The 17,534-nt window shown below is 36.5% G+C and overlaps 1 protein-coding gene across 2 annotated transcripts in view; it reads right to left on the reverse strand.

The window, feature by feature from the left end:
* The window catches only part of Mios (meiosis regulator for oocyte development), a 29,108-nt gene extending 13,670 nt beyond the window's left edge, over positions 1-15,438 (reverse strand). The window contains exons 1-8 of one of the 2 annotated variants that reach the window (XM_013158350.3): positions 15,293-15,438; positions 14,711-14,783; positions 10,541-11,874; positions 10,150-10,248; positions 7,598-7,852; positions 5,342-5,511; positions 3,398-3,463; positions 2,024-2,182 (exon numbers count right to left, since the gene is read on the reverse strand). In XM_013158350.3, the coding sequence (XP_013013804.1) occupies positions 2,024-2,182; positions 3,398-3,463; positions 5,342-5,511; positions 7,598-7,852; positions 10,150-10,248; positions 10,541-11,834 (2,043 nt within the window). In that variant the 5' untranslated portion in view covers positions 11,835-11,874; positions 14,711-14,783; positions 15,293-15,438. The remainder of the gene's footprint in view (positions 1-2,023; positions 2,183-3,397; positions 3,464-5,341; positions 5,512-7,597; positions 7,853-10,149; positions 10,249-10,540; positions 11,875-14,710; positions 14,784-15,292) is intronic. The other variant, XM_013158352.3, reaches the window with a different exon arrangement.
* Between the last annotated feature and the right edge of the window lie 2,096 nt (positions 15,439-17,534).

A 17,534-nucleotide genomic window follows, 5' to 3' on the forward strand; every position in this document is an offset into this window, starting at 1 on the left:
GTCTGCAGCATAAGTACTGCATGGTATAATTAGATCTACAGTGAGAATCAGGAACAAAGGACAAAACTAAACAGTTTGGAGTTCTGCCAGAAAGCAAAGAGTCTGCAAAACGAGTAAAGGAGAGCACGACTGCTGAAAAAGCATTAAAACAAAGCCAAATGCTTTGCATTACGACAGTAAGAAAGATGGCCTGAAGGCATATCAGGAAACACTATGCCTTATCCTTCACAGGCTCAAGGGTATAAAATTATAAAGCTTTCAATTGAGAAGAGAGTCCCTTTCAATTGGCCTTCTGCTCCAGAGCACTATTTAAAGAACCGGTTCCCCAGGATTTGTTTTACTGTAGTAAGTTACTTTGACACTCAGAGATGCTGAAGCCATGATCAAAGGGGACCTGGCTACTGTTTGAACTGATGGCAGACTCTGATGTCATCCATGTGGTGCCTTTACTGGGATGCGGAAAGAAGGTGTCATGGGCTCATAGAGGCTTTCACCTGTTTCAGAAGCCCTGGGAAACCTGGCAGCATGCCCTGCAAGGGCAGTGCGTAAAGCTGTAAGAGTGAAGCCAAGAATACAAGAGACCCCAAGAAACCCTCATGCCAAGAATATAACATTTGCAGAAGAAAGTCACTGGGAATGAACAGAACCAGCTCAACAAGGAAGCCATGGAAACTGCAATCAGCAATGCTATGGAATCAAAATTAACTAAATCCTTTGAAATTCACAATTTGATCCAGGTACTGGACATGGAACTACAAGATTTAATGTCTACCCTGTTGGGTTTTGGTCTTGATTTGCTTGCTTTTGCTCTCTTTTCTACATACCTATTTTCTGTCTTTTGGAATGGGAATGTTAATTAAAAGGGAAATGGGAACAATTAACCCCAAATAAGCAAAGAAAGGAGGAAAGGAATAAAAGACAAAATGAAAACAAATAGCAAGATGGCTAACTTCATCTTGACCATATAAATTTAAATAGAGGAAACATTCCAATTAAAAAGCAACAACTATCAGTCTACAATACTTTTTGTTTCTTTGTTTTTTGAGACAGGTCTTACTATGTAGTTCAGGCTTGCTCTGAACTCACTACGTAGCCCAGGCTGGCCTTGAACATGGCAACCCTTCTCCTTTGCTTTCTCAATTTCTGGGATTACAGGCACACATCACCATGCCTGGCTTCAGTCTAGATTTTAAAAAAGGAATTATCAAACTTTGTCTACATTTAAAATATACTTCATAAATCTTAAGAAGTTAAAATCCATTCACATTCTATAGTCCTATATCCACAATTTAACAGACCGAGTCTTATTCCAGAAAGAAAAAGAAAAATGTGCAGTGGCTTCATAACTTTAGGTAAGTTTACTTTATGGATTTTGAGCCACCATTCAGTTACATTCACAGGAAGGCAGATCTGGGGAATGAAGGCTTTACTATAGTTACTGAGTACAGAGCAAACTTTCTTTGTAAAAACAGAAGAGGGTAAGAAAGAGGAAAGTGCTGTTACCATGAAAGGTTAAGATTTGCCAGACACCTGCTTTTAACCACCGGACAGAAAAAACTGAGAAAAAAAACCAGGTAAACTAGTTGCCCAATTTAGCCTCATTGATAATAAAAAGGGAAAATGAGAGTTAAGAGAACTGTGGTTTAACTTGCCTTCTGCAAGTGAGACCATAGCTCAGATCAGGGAAAGGGACTCTCTTTTGTAGATGTAATTCTGTCAACAATTGGAGAAACTGAAATGAAGTTTCTTTGTTCCATTCAATGTTACATAAATTCAGATGCAATCAAGACTGATACTTTCCAGAATGAAAGGAAAAACTGGATAACCCAATGAGGAGACTCAGGGACAGGAAGATAAGAGTAAGATAAGAGTCAAGTCCTCAACAGATCAACTGATCAGATCAAAGCTAAATGCCTTCTAAAGATCCTAAGCAAGCAAAAGTACATACTCACTTTCAACTGAGAGAATACAGAATGTGGTTCAGCTGTCTTTCTTTTTCAAGGTGTTGTCAAACTGCACTAACCTGTAACATGCAGTAACTTGCTGTCTGGACATCTCCAGTTCTATCCACGTAACTCTCCATTAAGTCCACTCCATCTTTAGTAAGGCCTGTAAGCAAAATTCCTTCCAAATTTCCAGCTTCTTTCATTTCATTGGTCAACTTCTCGATGTATCTATTTAACTAGAAAATTCAAAGTGATTTTTTTTTTTTTTTAACTTTTTACCGGTACCGGGGATCAAACTCACGACCGCCTGCTTGCAAGGCAGGTGCTTATGCTGCTGAGCTAAATCTCCAGCCCCTAAAGTGATTTTTTTCTAAAGCAGTCTGTTTTACTATATATTTCATACTTGGAAACTACACATGGAGTAATTTCATTCACCACAGAAGACATCTAAAACAAAAGCCAGTGCCAAAAGGCAGGAAGACTACATTTACTAGTTCAAATTTCAATCAGAATGTACAAATATTATCAAACATATTTTTACAAGCAAGACATTTACTATGTTCTGATATGTAATCTATTAACTGGTGATTTCTTACTTTATTTATTTATTTATTTTTTTGTAGTTCTGTATTACTTGTACCCTTATACCGCTTTGTTTTGTTTTTCTTTTTCCTTTTAAATTAAAAAAAAAAGACAGTAAACTATGTTCTGATAATTTTCTCATTAAAACAATAGCTTACTATTTTAAGAGAATTATTATTATTCTGCAAAACTGGTTGTCTGGTTTTTTTTTTTTTAATTTTTTGGTTGTTTTTTTGAGATAAGGTCTTATTATGCAGTTCAGGTGGACTTTGAACCCAGGCTGATTTGGAACTCAGGGCAACCCTCCTGCCTCAGTGTCCCAAGTGCTGGGATTACAGGCATGCACACCCCTTCCCCCCCTGCTAGTTGTCTGTTATAGGAGTATTTAATACAATCACAGAAACTGAGTTGAAAGGGAACTTCAAAACAGTAACAACTGTTTCCTTTTCGTGTTCCCTGACTATCCCACCCCAAACTCTGGCCAAGATTCCTCCGGCATTGTATCATTATTAAAGTACTCAGCACATTGTATTACTAGCTGTTTATATATACTCCTTTACTATACTCACAGCAGTCAGTCACTGTTTACTGCATTGAAAATGAAAGAATTCTTTCATAGTGTCACTAAGAAGTGAGCTTAACATTTTTATTTGCCAACTAATCTTTTTCCCTAAAGCAAATGAACCAAAATATTAAGTTGACATTCTAAAGAATTTAGTTATGATAGACTTATTTACATTATCTCCAATGTAATAAAAAAGGGAATTTAGAATTTATAAAAAAGCTTACATGTACATAGTTATAAAAACTTCTCATAATAACTGAATAAATATCAATTACCTCAAATATGGAATTAAATCATTTCTCACCTGAGTATCATTAAGGAATTTACAAGCAAATGCCACTCTGTCACGTACTGCAACTTTATTTTCATACTAGAAAAGAGAAAATTAACAAGTTAACTGCACATGTTGTACATCTGAAATTTTTACAGAGACTAAATATGTAAGTTTATTTGCAAGTGTTAAGCTGTTGTATACTATTGGAAGAGCCCTGATTACTGTGAATATTTTTCCTGATATAACTCCCAAGAACCTTAGAATTAAGTCATTGAAAATAAAAGATTTACTTTTAAAAAATGGGTTAAATTTACTTTTTAAAAAAAATTCAAACTGGGTATGATGACAAATCCGCAATGCCAGGATGTGGGAGGCTGATGTAGGAGGATCGCCATGAGTGTCAAGCCAGTCTCAACTAAACAGCAAGATCCTATCTCACCCCCCACCCAAAGATTCTGTTATGTCTTACATAACAATATAAAACACAAGCAATTATATATATCAAATTTAAGATGTCATATAATCCTCTGATTACAGAAACTAAGTTTGAAGAAACTAGACAATCTTTCTGTGGCTAAGTTAATCAACAAGTCTAAGAAATCTATAAACTAGGATACCAGTACAGAATTTAGAAAGAATATATGTATCTTTCTAAATATAAAACATCACGTCTCAAAATTTATAAACACATAGAGCCAGTTTTGTGTCTAAAGCAAGATACTGATATATATGTAATTCATGGCAAAATTCTCAGAGGAACTATAGCAAATTTTTGTATACCTGTCAATATTGTAAAACATTTATGAAAAATGTTTGGAGAAAAAATCTAATTTCTATAGAAACTATTCTATAAAACAATTTTCCTTCTTTCCTTCTTAAATATAAGATCCTCTAGTGTGTTTTCTTGATTATAAAACATAATAGGAAACAAACAGATTCGGTTGCATATGATGTAATTTTGATCTGGAAAATGTTATAAATACTACTTGTCCTATTTGACAGCTGAGAAAGCTAGCTCTCCAAAAGGTTAACTGTGACAAAGGAGCTCAGGCCCTCATCAGACTTTTTCATTTAGTGCTTTTCACTTCCTTACTGTAACTTACATTAAGGAAAAACAGAAAACCAAAATTAATGACAATTATATACACATAAGGTATAATTAAATACACTATCCAAACAGTTTGAATATATGAATTTCCATTTCAGCTATTCCTTTCTTTGTAACACAAATTTAAGAAAGAAAAAGTCCTCATTATAGGTCAGTAAAACTTAAAATATAGAAATTTAATATTTAACAGCAGACTTTCTAAATTCACTTTTTTTTCTAGTCTTCATTCTCTTTTATTTGTTGGAAGTACCATTTTATGGCTTCAAGATTCAACATTTATTTTCTTTTAACAAATGACCCATAACTTACCTGACAAACAGAAACAAGTCTGAGTATTAACAAATGTTAACTCAGAAGAGAAATATGGCTACCTTGACCAAAACTGCTAAGGCTGATCACGAGTGTTTTATTTAGCTAAAAAACAAAATAATACACAAAAAGTGTACTTAAATAGCAAGTATATTTTTATGTTTCTATATTGGATTTCTAGAGCTTGGTTTTTAAGCCGAGATTAAATATATTCCTTCTGTATCTATAAATTATACTAATATAGCTATGAAAACCAAATCCAGTTTGATATCCACTAACTAACTCTAGATTGGCAATGTTATCGAGAAACAGATACTTTTTTTTTGTGGTACCAGGGATCAAACTCACGACCTCATGCTTGCCAGGCAGGCGTTTGTTTATGCCACTGAACTAAATCCCCAGCCCCTGGAAACAGATTCTTTAAAAAAGCTTTTAGATGCTTTATCTTATATATGCACCAAAATATAATATTTAATGCAACAGACATTTGAAAATTTTAATCAAGTCAGATACAAACTCCAATCTCAATTCAAAGGAGGCTCTTGATGTTAGCTTACCAAAACACCATCATAAGATCCTGTTTCACTTGTCAGAAATGCAAACATGACACACAGATACGGGTTGTTTAGTTGTAATCGCAGAGTGCTGCACATTTCTCTCCAAAGGGAGTTCTTCTCATCTGTATAACCTGATAAAGCCATTGCTACCACATTGAGATTCAGATCTCCTGCATATTAAAAACAGCCAGCTGATCAAGACATCAAGAACTTGGAATCTCCTTCTTACACAGTCCTTAAACCATAAACAGACAGAGATCAGAGGGTGACTTTTACCCCTGAAAAATGAGTCCACAGAAATAAAGAGTTTTTATTTAGACTGAAAATTTGGCAAGGACTATAAGCTGAAACTTTCCATTATTGATAAACTTGCATGCAAACTTGTAAACCTTGTGCAGGACAAGAATATCTCTTAATGTTCAAGTTCTTGTTTGAGGAAGTTTCCTGTACTTTGTATTATTGCATAGTATCTTAGTGAAGAAAAGTCAAACCATTTTATCAGAATCACTGTCAACTTTATCATGTTCATTTGTGTTGTGCTATTTCAAAGCACTGACAGTAATTATTACTTCATTTCAGAACTGTAATTTTCAAAACCATCTTATTTTTCTAAGTATACATGCACATTTTATATGTATAAATTACAAAATTTAGAAAGTAAGTATTTCAGCATTCTTACTATAATATACTTCTGATTTTTCCACAATGACTCAACTATCAGAATTTTAGAACTGCATTTATGAATATTTACAACAATTCACTTTCTATCAACAGTTTTTTTCTTTTGTTGTTTCCCTTGAAACAAAGTCTCACTCTGTATCCCTGGCTGGCCTTGAACTTGCAGAGATCCTCCAGCCTCCACCTCCTGAGTGCTGGAATTACAGGCATGAACCACCAACACTACCAAAAATTTTTTAAAATTTTTTCTTAGTGGTTTACTACTTGGCACTTGGAAGCTGCCAACTTGGCTGTCAGTTTTATGGCTGCCAATCCTTCTAACATAATTAGGCTTCAGAAGAGAAATCTAAGTCCTCTTTAACTTTTCCTACTACGTATTTTTTACATTTATTATAATTTTTAAATTCTCTGTTTCTTGGTTAAAATAACTACTTTTCAAATAAAACAGGATCACCTACCTTATGTTCTTAATAGCCTATTTTTCATTTTTACAAATAATTTTCTTCTAGTTACTCTGTAATTCATCTGTGTAAGTACAAATGTTCAAATCCACCACCAAATTTTCCAGGTATACATGATAAGAAAGTATCATGCTTTCAGAGTGTAGCAAAATTGTTCTTTGCAGAGCTGGGGATCTAATCCTGGGTGTCAATTACATTACAGGAGCTTAGTGCTCTACTACCGAGCTGTCTTTAGCCCAGAAATAGAGTTCTAGAATTTGTATGTCAACATTTTTTTCAATCCCCAAATGTCATTTATTGTACTCTCAAATGGAGGTTTTCATAAGAGCAAATAAAAGGAAAATATGCTTATCTAGGCAAAATAGTAACTGTTCTTCAACTTTGAACTGCAATAAACTAATTAATTTCATGTTTATCTTTATGCTACAATTATGATTTCAAAATGGATCAGCAACTAAAAATGCAGTGTTTTGAACTCAGAAAACAATTTACTAGATATTAGGTATTGTTAAGTACAATATTCCTGATAAAAAAATCCTAACACTTTGTTTCTCGAAGGATTCTCTGGTAAAATGCCAGGGTAAAACTATGTTGACACATTCTTGTTCTTTTTAGAAATATCATAGGGGACCTATGTTTTACTCACAACATTAAAGTGGAAGCATTTTTTTGTAGACCTAAGTATATTTTTTCCCCCTAAGTATATTTTTTATAAAAATCTATACTGATTTAAATAAAAATGTCATTTAGCGTTTCCTAAAGTCAACCAATAACCAACCATGCAAAAGAGAAAGCATAAACTAAAACATACTTAAAATGTGTCATAAAAATGCTTGCAAACTAGTCTTACATCTTTTAAAAAGTAATTTTAAACGTGATTTTAAAAAAGGAAAACATTGAAAATGACATAGTTCATAGCTCCTTAAATGTTATTAAAATGACTTTAAAATACAGTTTTTACAGACCTAAACTAACGCATAAATGAAAGAGAAAGACTAATACTTACTGTTACAGACATACTAGTTTCTCTGAATAAAATTTACATAAAAATATTGTGTATTTGAAAATGATCTTTAAAGGGTCTATGAACACCAATTCTTAGAATGTAACCCAATACCTTTTTCTGAAGATGCCCCTTCATTCAGGATTTGGATTGCTCGCCGAATATCCAAGTTGAACAAAGCCACAGCAGCAGCTCTCTCCCATTCTCCTTCTTGTACAAGCGAGTTCAAAAATGGCCCCACGTCTGTATCTGTTCCTTTCTTTATCCACCCACAAAGCTGTAAAGCTAAGATTCTCTCTTCATTTAAATTCTGAATATCAGTTTGCTTATCCAAACCACTCCAATTATGTCTGCTGCTTTCCACCATTCCTAAAAACAGAAAACATTTTTGCATTTTTTATTGTTATTTAGAAATATACTGGGGGAAATGTCTTACAAGTATTTCAACAACATATTTAGGATTCTCAGTCCCAGTCAAAATTTTATACCATAAATATGAAACATGTCATACATAAAAAATATTGTGTGTGGATACTCAGATTAAGCTGTCACTGCTTCAAACTTCTGACTCCCTAATCTAAAATAGATATATCCACGATTACCTAACTCAACACTCAATTGTTTCCTCTATTTCTTATATAACGCACTAAACATGTTTCATATTTATTAACTTTTTAGCTCTCTTTCCCATGAGCTTACAAGCTCAGAGTAAGTACCTTCTTTAATTTGCAAAGTAGCCTTACTGCTGAAGATCCAGTAGAAGAATTCTGATTTTTTCATCCTGCTCCTTTACTTTTTTTACATATGCAGAGCTTTGTGTACCTTACTGTGAAGGGAGGGAAGGAATACCACACATCCTTTTCCTATCACCTCTGGTTAATATGGATCTGTACCTATCTAAAGCTGAATCTGTGCTCTGGATCCCATTCTCTCTAATTCCTAGGGATCTTGGCTCAGCCTCTTCTCTGCCATCTTCAGCTTCTTTCTATAGGCTTTCTTTAATTAGCTGTAAACATGATTAAACAGTATCATGTTGAAAATAAAGTCACACAAAAACCCTCCTTTGGTTCCAGATTTTTTTTCCCTCCTGCTATTGAATTATCATTTCCTTATCATTTCCAATTATCATGTCCTTAATGTAATCTAATTTCTTGAATTACTTATAACTGATGACCTCATTTATTTAACCCAGTCTCAGTTTCTAATCCAACTACAACTTGCTGTCCATCCCATCACTGAAGCTCTTTCACCCATTCTTAAATTCATTGAATATTTTCTTATTTAACTGGTATCAAACATAGCAAAAAGTTGAAAATTTTCAATAAGAGAGTAAGAAACAACAGTCTTCTTCATCTGGATAAATACTACTGACTCAAGGGTGAAATACTATTTCTCATTAGTGCACTAGACACAAAAATATTCCATTTTTCTCTGCTGCTTTTGCTTGGAAGTAATTTGTTGGCTATTCTCTAAAATGAATCAAAATATGAAAACAATCAACCTCTGGAGACAGAGAATATCATGTGGTCTAACCTACTATATAGCTAAAATACTACACATTCTATAAGCATGGAATTTAATTCTTTTTAGTTAATGGTTCTAAATTCATAAACTATGGTGTTCAGATTCATTAATGGACACTACACATCTGTCCTTTCACCTATGATAATACACTCATTTGATTTCTCATTATAAAGTCTCCTTCCTTTGTACTGCAGATACAACACCAAAGTGAAACAGATCAGAGAGGCAGTCTATTGTATCTTTCAGCAACCAGATCTGAAATAGGAAAACCCGTAAAACAAAATACAATGAGTGTAACAAATTTATCAGCTGAATTGAAATGTTTAACCTACTCTTTAAAAAGTACATTGTTTTGCGTTTATATTATAAATATATAACAGTAACACAAGTCCTGTTAACAGCCAAGTTGGCACTATGTCTATGGCTCTTTGACTAAATAGTTTGAATTCCTTTTCTTAGCTTGCTTTGAATCCAACTTTGACTACTGAAAGCTACAGACCAAATCTTAAGTTAGATGATAACAGAAATATAACCCTTATTAATTCCCAGAAAATAAGAACATTTAAAGCAGTCAGTTTAAAAAAATTGTTTTCTGGTTACTTTTACTCTAAAACAGGTTAACAATTTCAGCCTTATATTAATTCATGTTTAATTTATTCACTTATTAAGAGAATCTTAGGTATAACTTTTAAGTTAGGTGATATTTCATGTCATATGACAGTCTTTGTTAAAGCCTTGGAGCGGACAAATTTCAAAAAAAGAATCTCCTTAAGTTTCAATTTAGTTTTAAAAACACAAAAAGTGCTGTGATACAATCCAAACAATTAGGATGTGATAAAGCATCTTCCATAAAAATCTCTCAAAGTGGGTCTTCAAATAAATAATAATGAATAATAGATGAGCAGACTCAAGAGTTCACATCACTTGAAAGGATCAAAATTCCCTCCAAAAAGGATTTTGCATACAAATACAATTATACTTACTGCAATTCACTAAAACATCTAAGCAGAAAATCAAAAGGAAAAAGTATTTTATATACACAATACTAAAGTAACTTCATAATTTCAACCAAATGATGGGGCACAAAATAAACTTAAAGAAGTTATAAACATATTTGAGAAAATCAAATGGAATTTTCTTACCCAAAGATGATTTTACTATTGATTTAATTCCTGCATAAACCAATGATCCTTTGTTGCCTGGAGATTTCTGATCCAGATCTTCTGTGTATTGCTTCATAAGTATTTAAATGCATAGGAAATACTAGTGATGATGCATAATATTTCAAAGCTAAATTTATTTTGCTTAAGAGCCAATTCATAACAGGCATCCATGCAAGTAAGATTTTCCTATACAATCTTCAAGGAAGTAGTTTAAGTTCAAGAGTTTTGAATGATCTTACTTCATAATTTAAATATTCTAAAGCCTGACTTGCATATAAAGGATTCACCACGTTTACAGACTGATCTTTCAGCAAACTTCAAAAACATTTCTACCTGATTTACCTTAGAATATTCTCAATGCAAAGGATATAGTGCAGAGTATACCAGAGTGACTTGAGCTGTGGATCTTCATTTCCAGCTAAAATGTGGTTTCTCCAAACCTGCTCTGTATCAAGTCCATACCTTGATAAAGCTCGAAGGCGCATTTTTGTGGCTATATCTTTTTCTAAAGAATCATTATTTTCTTCTTCTGCACATTCATACAGATGACGACCACAAGCCCACATTAATGATGTAACAGGGCTCCAAGCAAGGGATATCCTTTCAAAAACTGTGAAGTCAGACATTGTTCGGTTGGGAGTCACAACTATCATTCGATTTTGACTCGTTGGATGCCATGCAAAGGAAGCAATGTAATTGTCACAAGGCTGAACACTTCTTTCAATTATCGTGGGTTCAGTTTCATCGCCAATGGGAGTGGGTGTGTGCTGCATATCATACAGCCTAATAATATTGCTATCCCTTGTTAAAGTGGCAAGCAGACCAGTCCTAGTTGGACACCATGCTACTTTTGTTAAGGGTTTTGGTTGCTCAGTCAAAGTCAAAACTGGCTTTTCAAATTTCCTAAGATCCCATATTGCAACCTGACCTTCATAGAAGGAAGCAACACGATCATGGAAGTATGGGTCTACTGTCACCCCCTGAACAGCTTTTGTGTTTACAAACATCTTCTGGCTTGTATTTCGAAGATCAAATATGGCCAGGTTACGATGCATACCAGCAAGGAGAAGTTTCTGGTCTCTTGGAAGCCAACAAAGAGAGAGACAAGCATCATTCTGCCCTAACTCATACAGTGGTTTTGTTACTAATAGTGTAGTTTCAGTTTCCCCCGCTGAAAGTCTTACTTTTTCCATGGGGACAATATCAGGAGTGTATTTGCTACAGATATCCCATATTAACACTGAAAAGTCAGCTCTGTGTTTATCTAGACCAGCAGCAAGCCAGTTACTATCCAAAGGATTCCATGCAAGGGTGTTGCATTGTCGTGCATGTTTTGGGACAAATTCTTTCCCTATTAAATCTTTGAACTTTGAATTATGATCTTGACCAAGACTTGTAAGTACAACTCGACCATTTGCTTGTCCAACTGCTAGGAGACATTCAGGATCATAATTGAGATACCATGCAACACATTTCATATAAGGTGTATCCGAGTTTATGGACAGTAACGTAGCTGCAGAGTCTTCAGATAAACGTAAAGATCCAGCTTTGAGTTCTGAATTCACAGTAGATTCCACATGATAAAGGCTTAGTTCTGAGTCACATACAACGAATCTATCAACCTGGTGTGGTGCCCACAAAATATCAGGTTTGGTACCGCTCATGTTTATTGATGTGATGTAAGAAACCAGTCAGTTCCATTCACTGAAAGCATTTAAAAATAAAAATGTTTAAAATGTCAAGAAAATACAATTCTTAAGTTGAATAAACTATTCTGAGAGCCAGAAAATTCTCTATTTAAGTATCCTCTTTTTTTTCAGTAATATTTGTATATCTTTCCATTTATGACTTCAAGACAGTAGTTATTTAAAAAAGACCAACCACTTCCTCCAATAAAAAGCATTAGTAGAAATGTGAGAACCCCATCTTGGCTTTATTTCTCATGATCAATTATCTTAATCATACTGTTAGTAGCACCCTCAATTTATCCTCAGGGTTATAATAACTTCAGCATGGTGAGTAAATTATTAAGTACCATTTCCTTTGAAAGTGGCATTATTATGAATCATGGTCTTAAGCAAGAGCATAAAGCAATACAATCCAAAAGAACTTTCTGCAATGATAGAAACATTCTAAATCTGTGCTGTCCACACATTATTTATTAGCCACATGTAGTTATTAGGAATGTGGTCATTTTGATTTTTAAATTTTATTTTCTTTTAATTTTAAAGATATCATACTATCTTTAGTTTACACTAATAGGTTTCTTCAATTTTTTTCTCTATTCAATTTTCAATTCAAATTATAGCTAGGTGTAACTCCAGCAGTTGGGAGGCTGAGGCAGGAAAATTACCATGAGCTTGAAGCCAGTCTAGGCTACACAGTGAGTTCAAGGCTAGCCTCAACTACAGAGTGAGACTCTATCTCACAAACAAAATAAAACAAGGAGCCCATACAATAGAACAAACACTGGCATGCATGAAGTAAAATGAATTTTATTTATAGCTCAGTTGTATATTAGTTACAGTCACTGGAAAAGCCACTGGTTGTATTGGCTGGGTTTTTTTCCAAACTTCAGTAACGTAATGTTCTGCCTGTAACATTACTTAATATTTTTCTTTAAACCTATTCGTTTTTAAAATCTGAAAATCAACTCTCAACTTTTGAGATCCTTAAATCATGAGTATGATATACTAATTATATTTTTTAAATACATACTAATAACTATTTAAAATGTTTGACTGCATCCTATCCAAAATCATCCTAGCCCAGCATGGTTGTGTACACCTGTAATCCCAACACTTGGGTGGCTGAGGGAAGAAGATAACTTCAAGTTTAAGGTCAGCTTGGGCTACAAAATGAGTTCAACACTATTCTGAACTGCACTGAGACCCTGTCTTAAAAAGACCAAAAAACAAAAACAAAACATTGTCTAATTTATGATTAGTGGTACACACATACCACACTTTGTGACACTGAGCTAAGCGATTACTGAAGTCTCTTAATTTTCAATTCCATAAACTTCGGATAAGTGTTGAAATGAATATACATTCTAGAAGTGTAAGGACAAACTAAAACCGATATAGTTAGGAGTCATACTTTAATAATAAATGCTGCCTACAAATATGTAAATGTCTTTTTCTTTTTTTGGTACCGGGGATGGAACTCATGACCTTGTGTTTGCCAGGCAGGTGCTTTATGCCACTGAGCTAAATTCTGGGGCCTTAAATGTCTATTTCTAACTGGGGCTGGCAAGAGGTGGTAATTCAGATCAGAATGAAAAAATACATTTAAAATCTTCATTGCCACTGCTATCTACAGACTCATTTTCCAGGAGTGAAAATACAGCTTGCTTATTTTCATTCTAGGTAGCAGGCCTGCCAACTCCTAATGAATACATACAATACTAAGTAATTCAACTGAAATATAACTGCTTTAGTTTTTGATCTTGCAAAAGTTTTAGTCAGGAATTTCTCATCCAGGATTTTGTAGACTCACATAATTTAGAAGATTAGAAGAAATATTTTTATTTCCTTAATTCTTCATGAAGAATTCGTAATTCTTCATGGTACCTTACATTTCTTCATTTCTTTTCCACTTTAGGTATGTCTTTCCCTAATCTAGATTAGTGGTAATGAACCTGAAGCACCCATGTGACAGCAAGCTCTTTGTATCACTGAAAACCCTAAAAGTTCACCAACACTGTCCTAGACCAATCAATTATTTACCTTTTTTCCTCCACTCAGGGTGCCGAATGCTACCAGACATAGGACAGTGTTAAGGCTCTGAAGACTGACTTCATAAGAATTACACTAATACACTGTATTTCATTTATTTATCCTGTACGTGTTATATAGGCACTAAATTCTAGGCATTGTTTAAAAAGCTGGGAACAAAGCAAGTGAACAGGGTGGATAAAGTCCCTGGTCTGATAAAGTCTGCATTTCTGTGATGAAGTACAGGTCAATCTGAAAAGAGAGGAAATTTAGGAATGAGGAAGAGAGGCACTTCATATAATAGGAAGTAGCTAGACAAGAAAGAAAAGGTACATCATTCTGCCTGGCAAGGATCAGATCTACACCCTCATAAACAGAGGAAAGCTTTTAACCAGAAATACCTTGAGATCTGGCTCATTTTCTTATTTCATGGAAAGATTAATTCTTAAAAAAACTTTTTTTTGTAATCTAGGCTTCCATTCTACAACTCTGTTCTTTATACTAAATGGTCTAGGGCAATGGTGGTGAACCTGTGACACCAGTGCCACAGTGGGCTGTTTGCATCACTGGGAGCTCTATAAGGTTCACCATCACTGGTCTATGGTAAGAAAACTATGCCACATGGAAAATTCCACTTCAAATCACAAAGTGATGCTGTAATTTTACCAACTCTGATTTGTACAACTCTTGATGGAGAAGTATCAGCATTTCCACTGAAACTCTGTACCTCAAGTATGCATTTCACCACTCACAAAAGATGATTACAGTAACTCATACAGAATCACAGAACTTGACAGTTAGAGAAAGTAACAAATGTCTCTCACTTTGTGTGGGATTAAGGAGAAAACCAGATATTCCAGTTCTTATCCAAGGTCTCTCAACTTCCCCCTAGACTGACTAAAGAAAGGAGATAGGTAATTTGCAAAATGTACATTTTCTACTAAATGCAAAATGTGTATTTTTTATTAAAAATTTTGTAAATTTCAACACAGTAATAGCACAACTTTAAATGAACTGTTGCCTACTCTAAATGCTGGGTCCAGTGCTGCTATACACAATATAGAGTCCTTGCTCTATAAAAACACATAACTACACATAAGAATGTGGTAGAGAGCAAAAACAGAAACAAAAACACCCCAATATCTGTACTCTAAATTCCTTCAGCACACTAGCTTAGACTCCAATAAGTTTCTAATATTTCAAGAACATAAAACAAAAAGAGAATCTATTCTATTTCCATTTCACATAGTTGTGACAATCCAAAGAAATGAGTTCTCTGTAGTTATCACGGACGTGCTCTTTAACAGTCCTAGAAATTAGTATTTTCAAATGCCCAACACACTAAAAAATCAGGTGCAGAGGAGGTGGAGTTTTGCAATAACTATGGTTTATATTTAGATTCTCACCTTTCAGTTTTAACAAGTGCTCACTTCCCCGGACGGCGTCTCCACATTGGAAAACCGTGTGGTCTTTGTTCATTACCAAAACGTCTGTGACACTGCTGTCCCTCAAAAATATGGTGTGAGGCACATGATTTACAATTCTCCGGCAGCTACATTTAAATAATAAAAAGAAACAGATATTACATTTAAAATCTTTCTTATTTTACCCAACCTATCAGAAACATTACTCTTTACATATATAATGGACGTTACATCATAACCGGGAAATTTTACTTTATTGTTTGGTGCCGATGCATTTTACACTTACAACACTTCTTGACCCACGTGGCTGCTGGACAGGCTTCCAATACGCTGTAATACAAAGCACCTAATCACACGCTTTTTTACTCCTGCTGTCTTGTACTCGCCTTACCACGACAAATTCGTGTGCAACGACGGGCAGTTTCAGGAACATTCCAGCACTGCCGTCTTCGACCAGGTGCACTGCAAACACTCAAATTTCTCTAGAAATAGTTATGCAAAAGGCCTGGGAAGGCAGTCATTGGCAAAGAGGTCTCAGGCGTGCTTGTTAGACATTTTCCTCGTCGGACTCTCCAGATCACAGCGCTCGCCCGGTGGCAGCCCTTTAAGAAGCATTTCGTGCGGCCCGCAGCGGGGCTTCAGTTCCTGGGGACACGGGAACCCCCGCGCGACCGCCGGCTCCGGACGCCGGGCTGCACCCCGCTCCCAGCCGCCGCGGCGGAGGCTGCAGTGCGGACGGGCCGAGGCGTCCCCGCGTGGCCTCCACCGCCTCTCCCGGGCCCCAGCCTGTCCGCGAGGAGCTCCCGGGCCCGCGCTGCCGCCCCGCCGCACTCACTGACCTGAGGTGGAGCGCGGCCGCCACTTCCGGCCCGGACGCCGCCCCTCCCGCCGCGGAGCGCGGAGGACGCCAAGATGGCGGCAGCCCGTGAGCGGGGCGGCCGAAGGCCCACGACCCAGCACTGGCTGCCGCCGCGCTTGGGCCTCTCAAGGGGATTCCCGCGGAGAGCCCCGCCCCTCCCCGGGACTCCGCCCAGGGGCGGGACCTCCGTCCCTAGCCCCGCCCCTCCCTGCCGCGGCCCCGCCCTCTGCCCGGCAGGGTGTCCAGAGCTGGGAACCTGGACGCTGTCTTCCTTGCTTTCGCGCTCCTCTGCTAGTTTGATCCATTTTACTTTCTGTCAGAAATTGTTGAAGGCGATGTAGTGAAAATCCAGGCTGTTGGGGGTCATGAGGCATTCAAATACAATTTGGACCCCGAGTTTGTACCTGGCCCTGCGTTGGACTGCTGAGAACGGAGTAGAGAGACCTAGAGACACCCCCGTTGGGTCAATAACTAGCAGGGTTGTTGGAGCCTGGGAGAGGCACCTATTTCAATAGGGGCCAACAGAACCTCTCCTAGAGGGAGAATACGAAGACGAGAGAGCACCAGTAGAGCGGGCTGGAAGGGAAGAGCCTTCTAGGCCAGGAAGAGGAAGGCTGGTCAGGAAAGAGGATCCAACCCTAGGGGCAGCTACACGGAGGCTCCCGCGGTTTGGTTTGCTTTCAGAGGATGCGGTTACCCGATGTGTGAAGATTTAAATACAAATTCCCAGGAAGAAAGAATTCATAACTTAATATCTGAATGATGCAATGAAATCTCACCCACAATATGAACCATCACTTTTCCCAGGGCAAACGCTGTAAGGTACAGGCTACATTAGTCACTTCGTAGTTCTGAGTTACCAGAAGTTTGTGTGCTGATGCTTCTGTTCCACTACAACCAGATAACTGCATCATTCATCTGACTTCATCTCATCAGGAGAAGGCTGAGTGTGGTACAATGTGATAGTGAGAAAGCCCACATTCATATAAACTTATTATGATACGGTTAGCTCTCCATGTCCTCTAGCTTTCCATCTGCAGATTCAACAAACCATGGGTCAAAAAAATTTGAAAGAATTGTGTCTACCTGTTATCAGGTGGGGTAGGGATCTGCAAGTTTTACCACATTCTTGTTTGTTCGATTAATGAATCAGTCAGGACAGTAGGTGGATGTGAAAGATTACTGTTTATTTTAGGGTAGCAGTAAGAAAAGGAAAAGAATAAAGGAGAAGCACACAAGAAGTGCTCAGGGAGAAAAGGCTGCTTTGGAAGAAAAAGAGAGAAGCTCCATCCTGCAAGCACAACGGACTACTGCAAGAAAAACGCAGTGACCTGAAAGTCTACTGCTACTTCCTTTCATGCCTTC

Source organism: Cavia porcellus, unplaced genomic scaffold (assembly GCF_034190915.1).
Source record: "Cavia porcellus strain 051 isolate PalLab524CR breed Dunkin Hartley unplaced genomic scaffold, mCavPor4.1 scaffold_2, whole genome shotgun sequence".
Classification (NCBI taxonomy): Eukaryota; Metazoa; Chordata; class Mammalia; order Rodentia; family Caviidae; genus Cavia; species Cavia porcellus.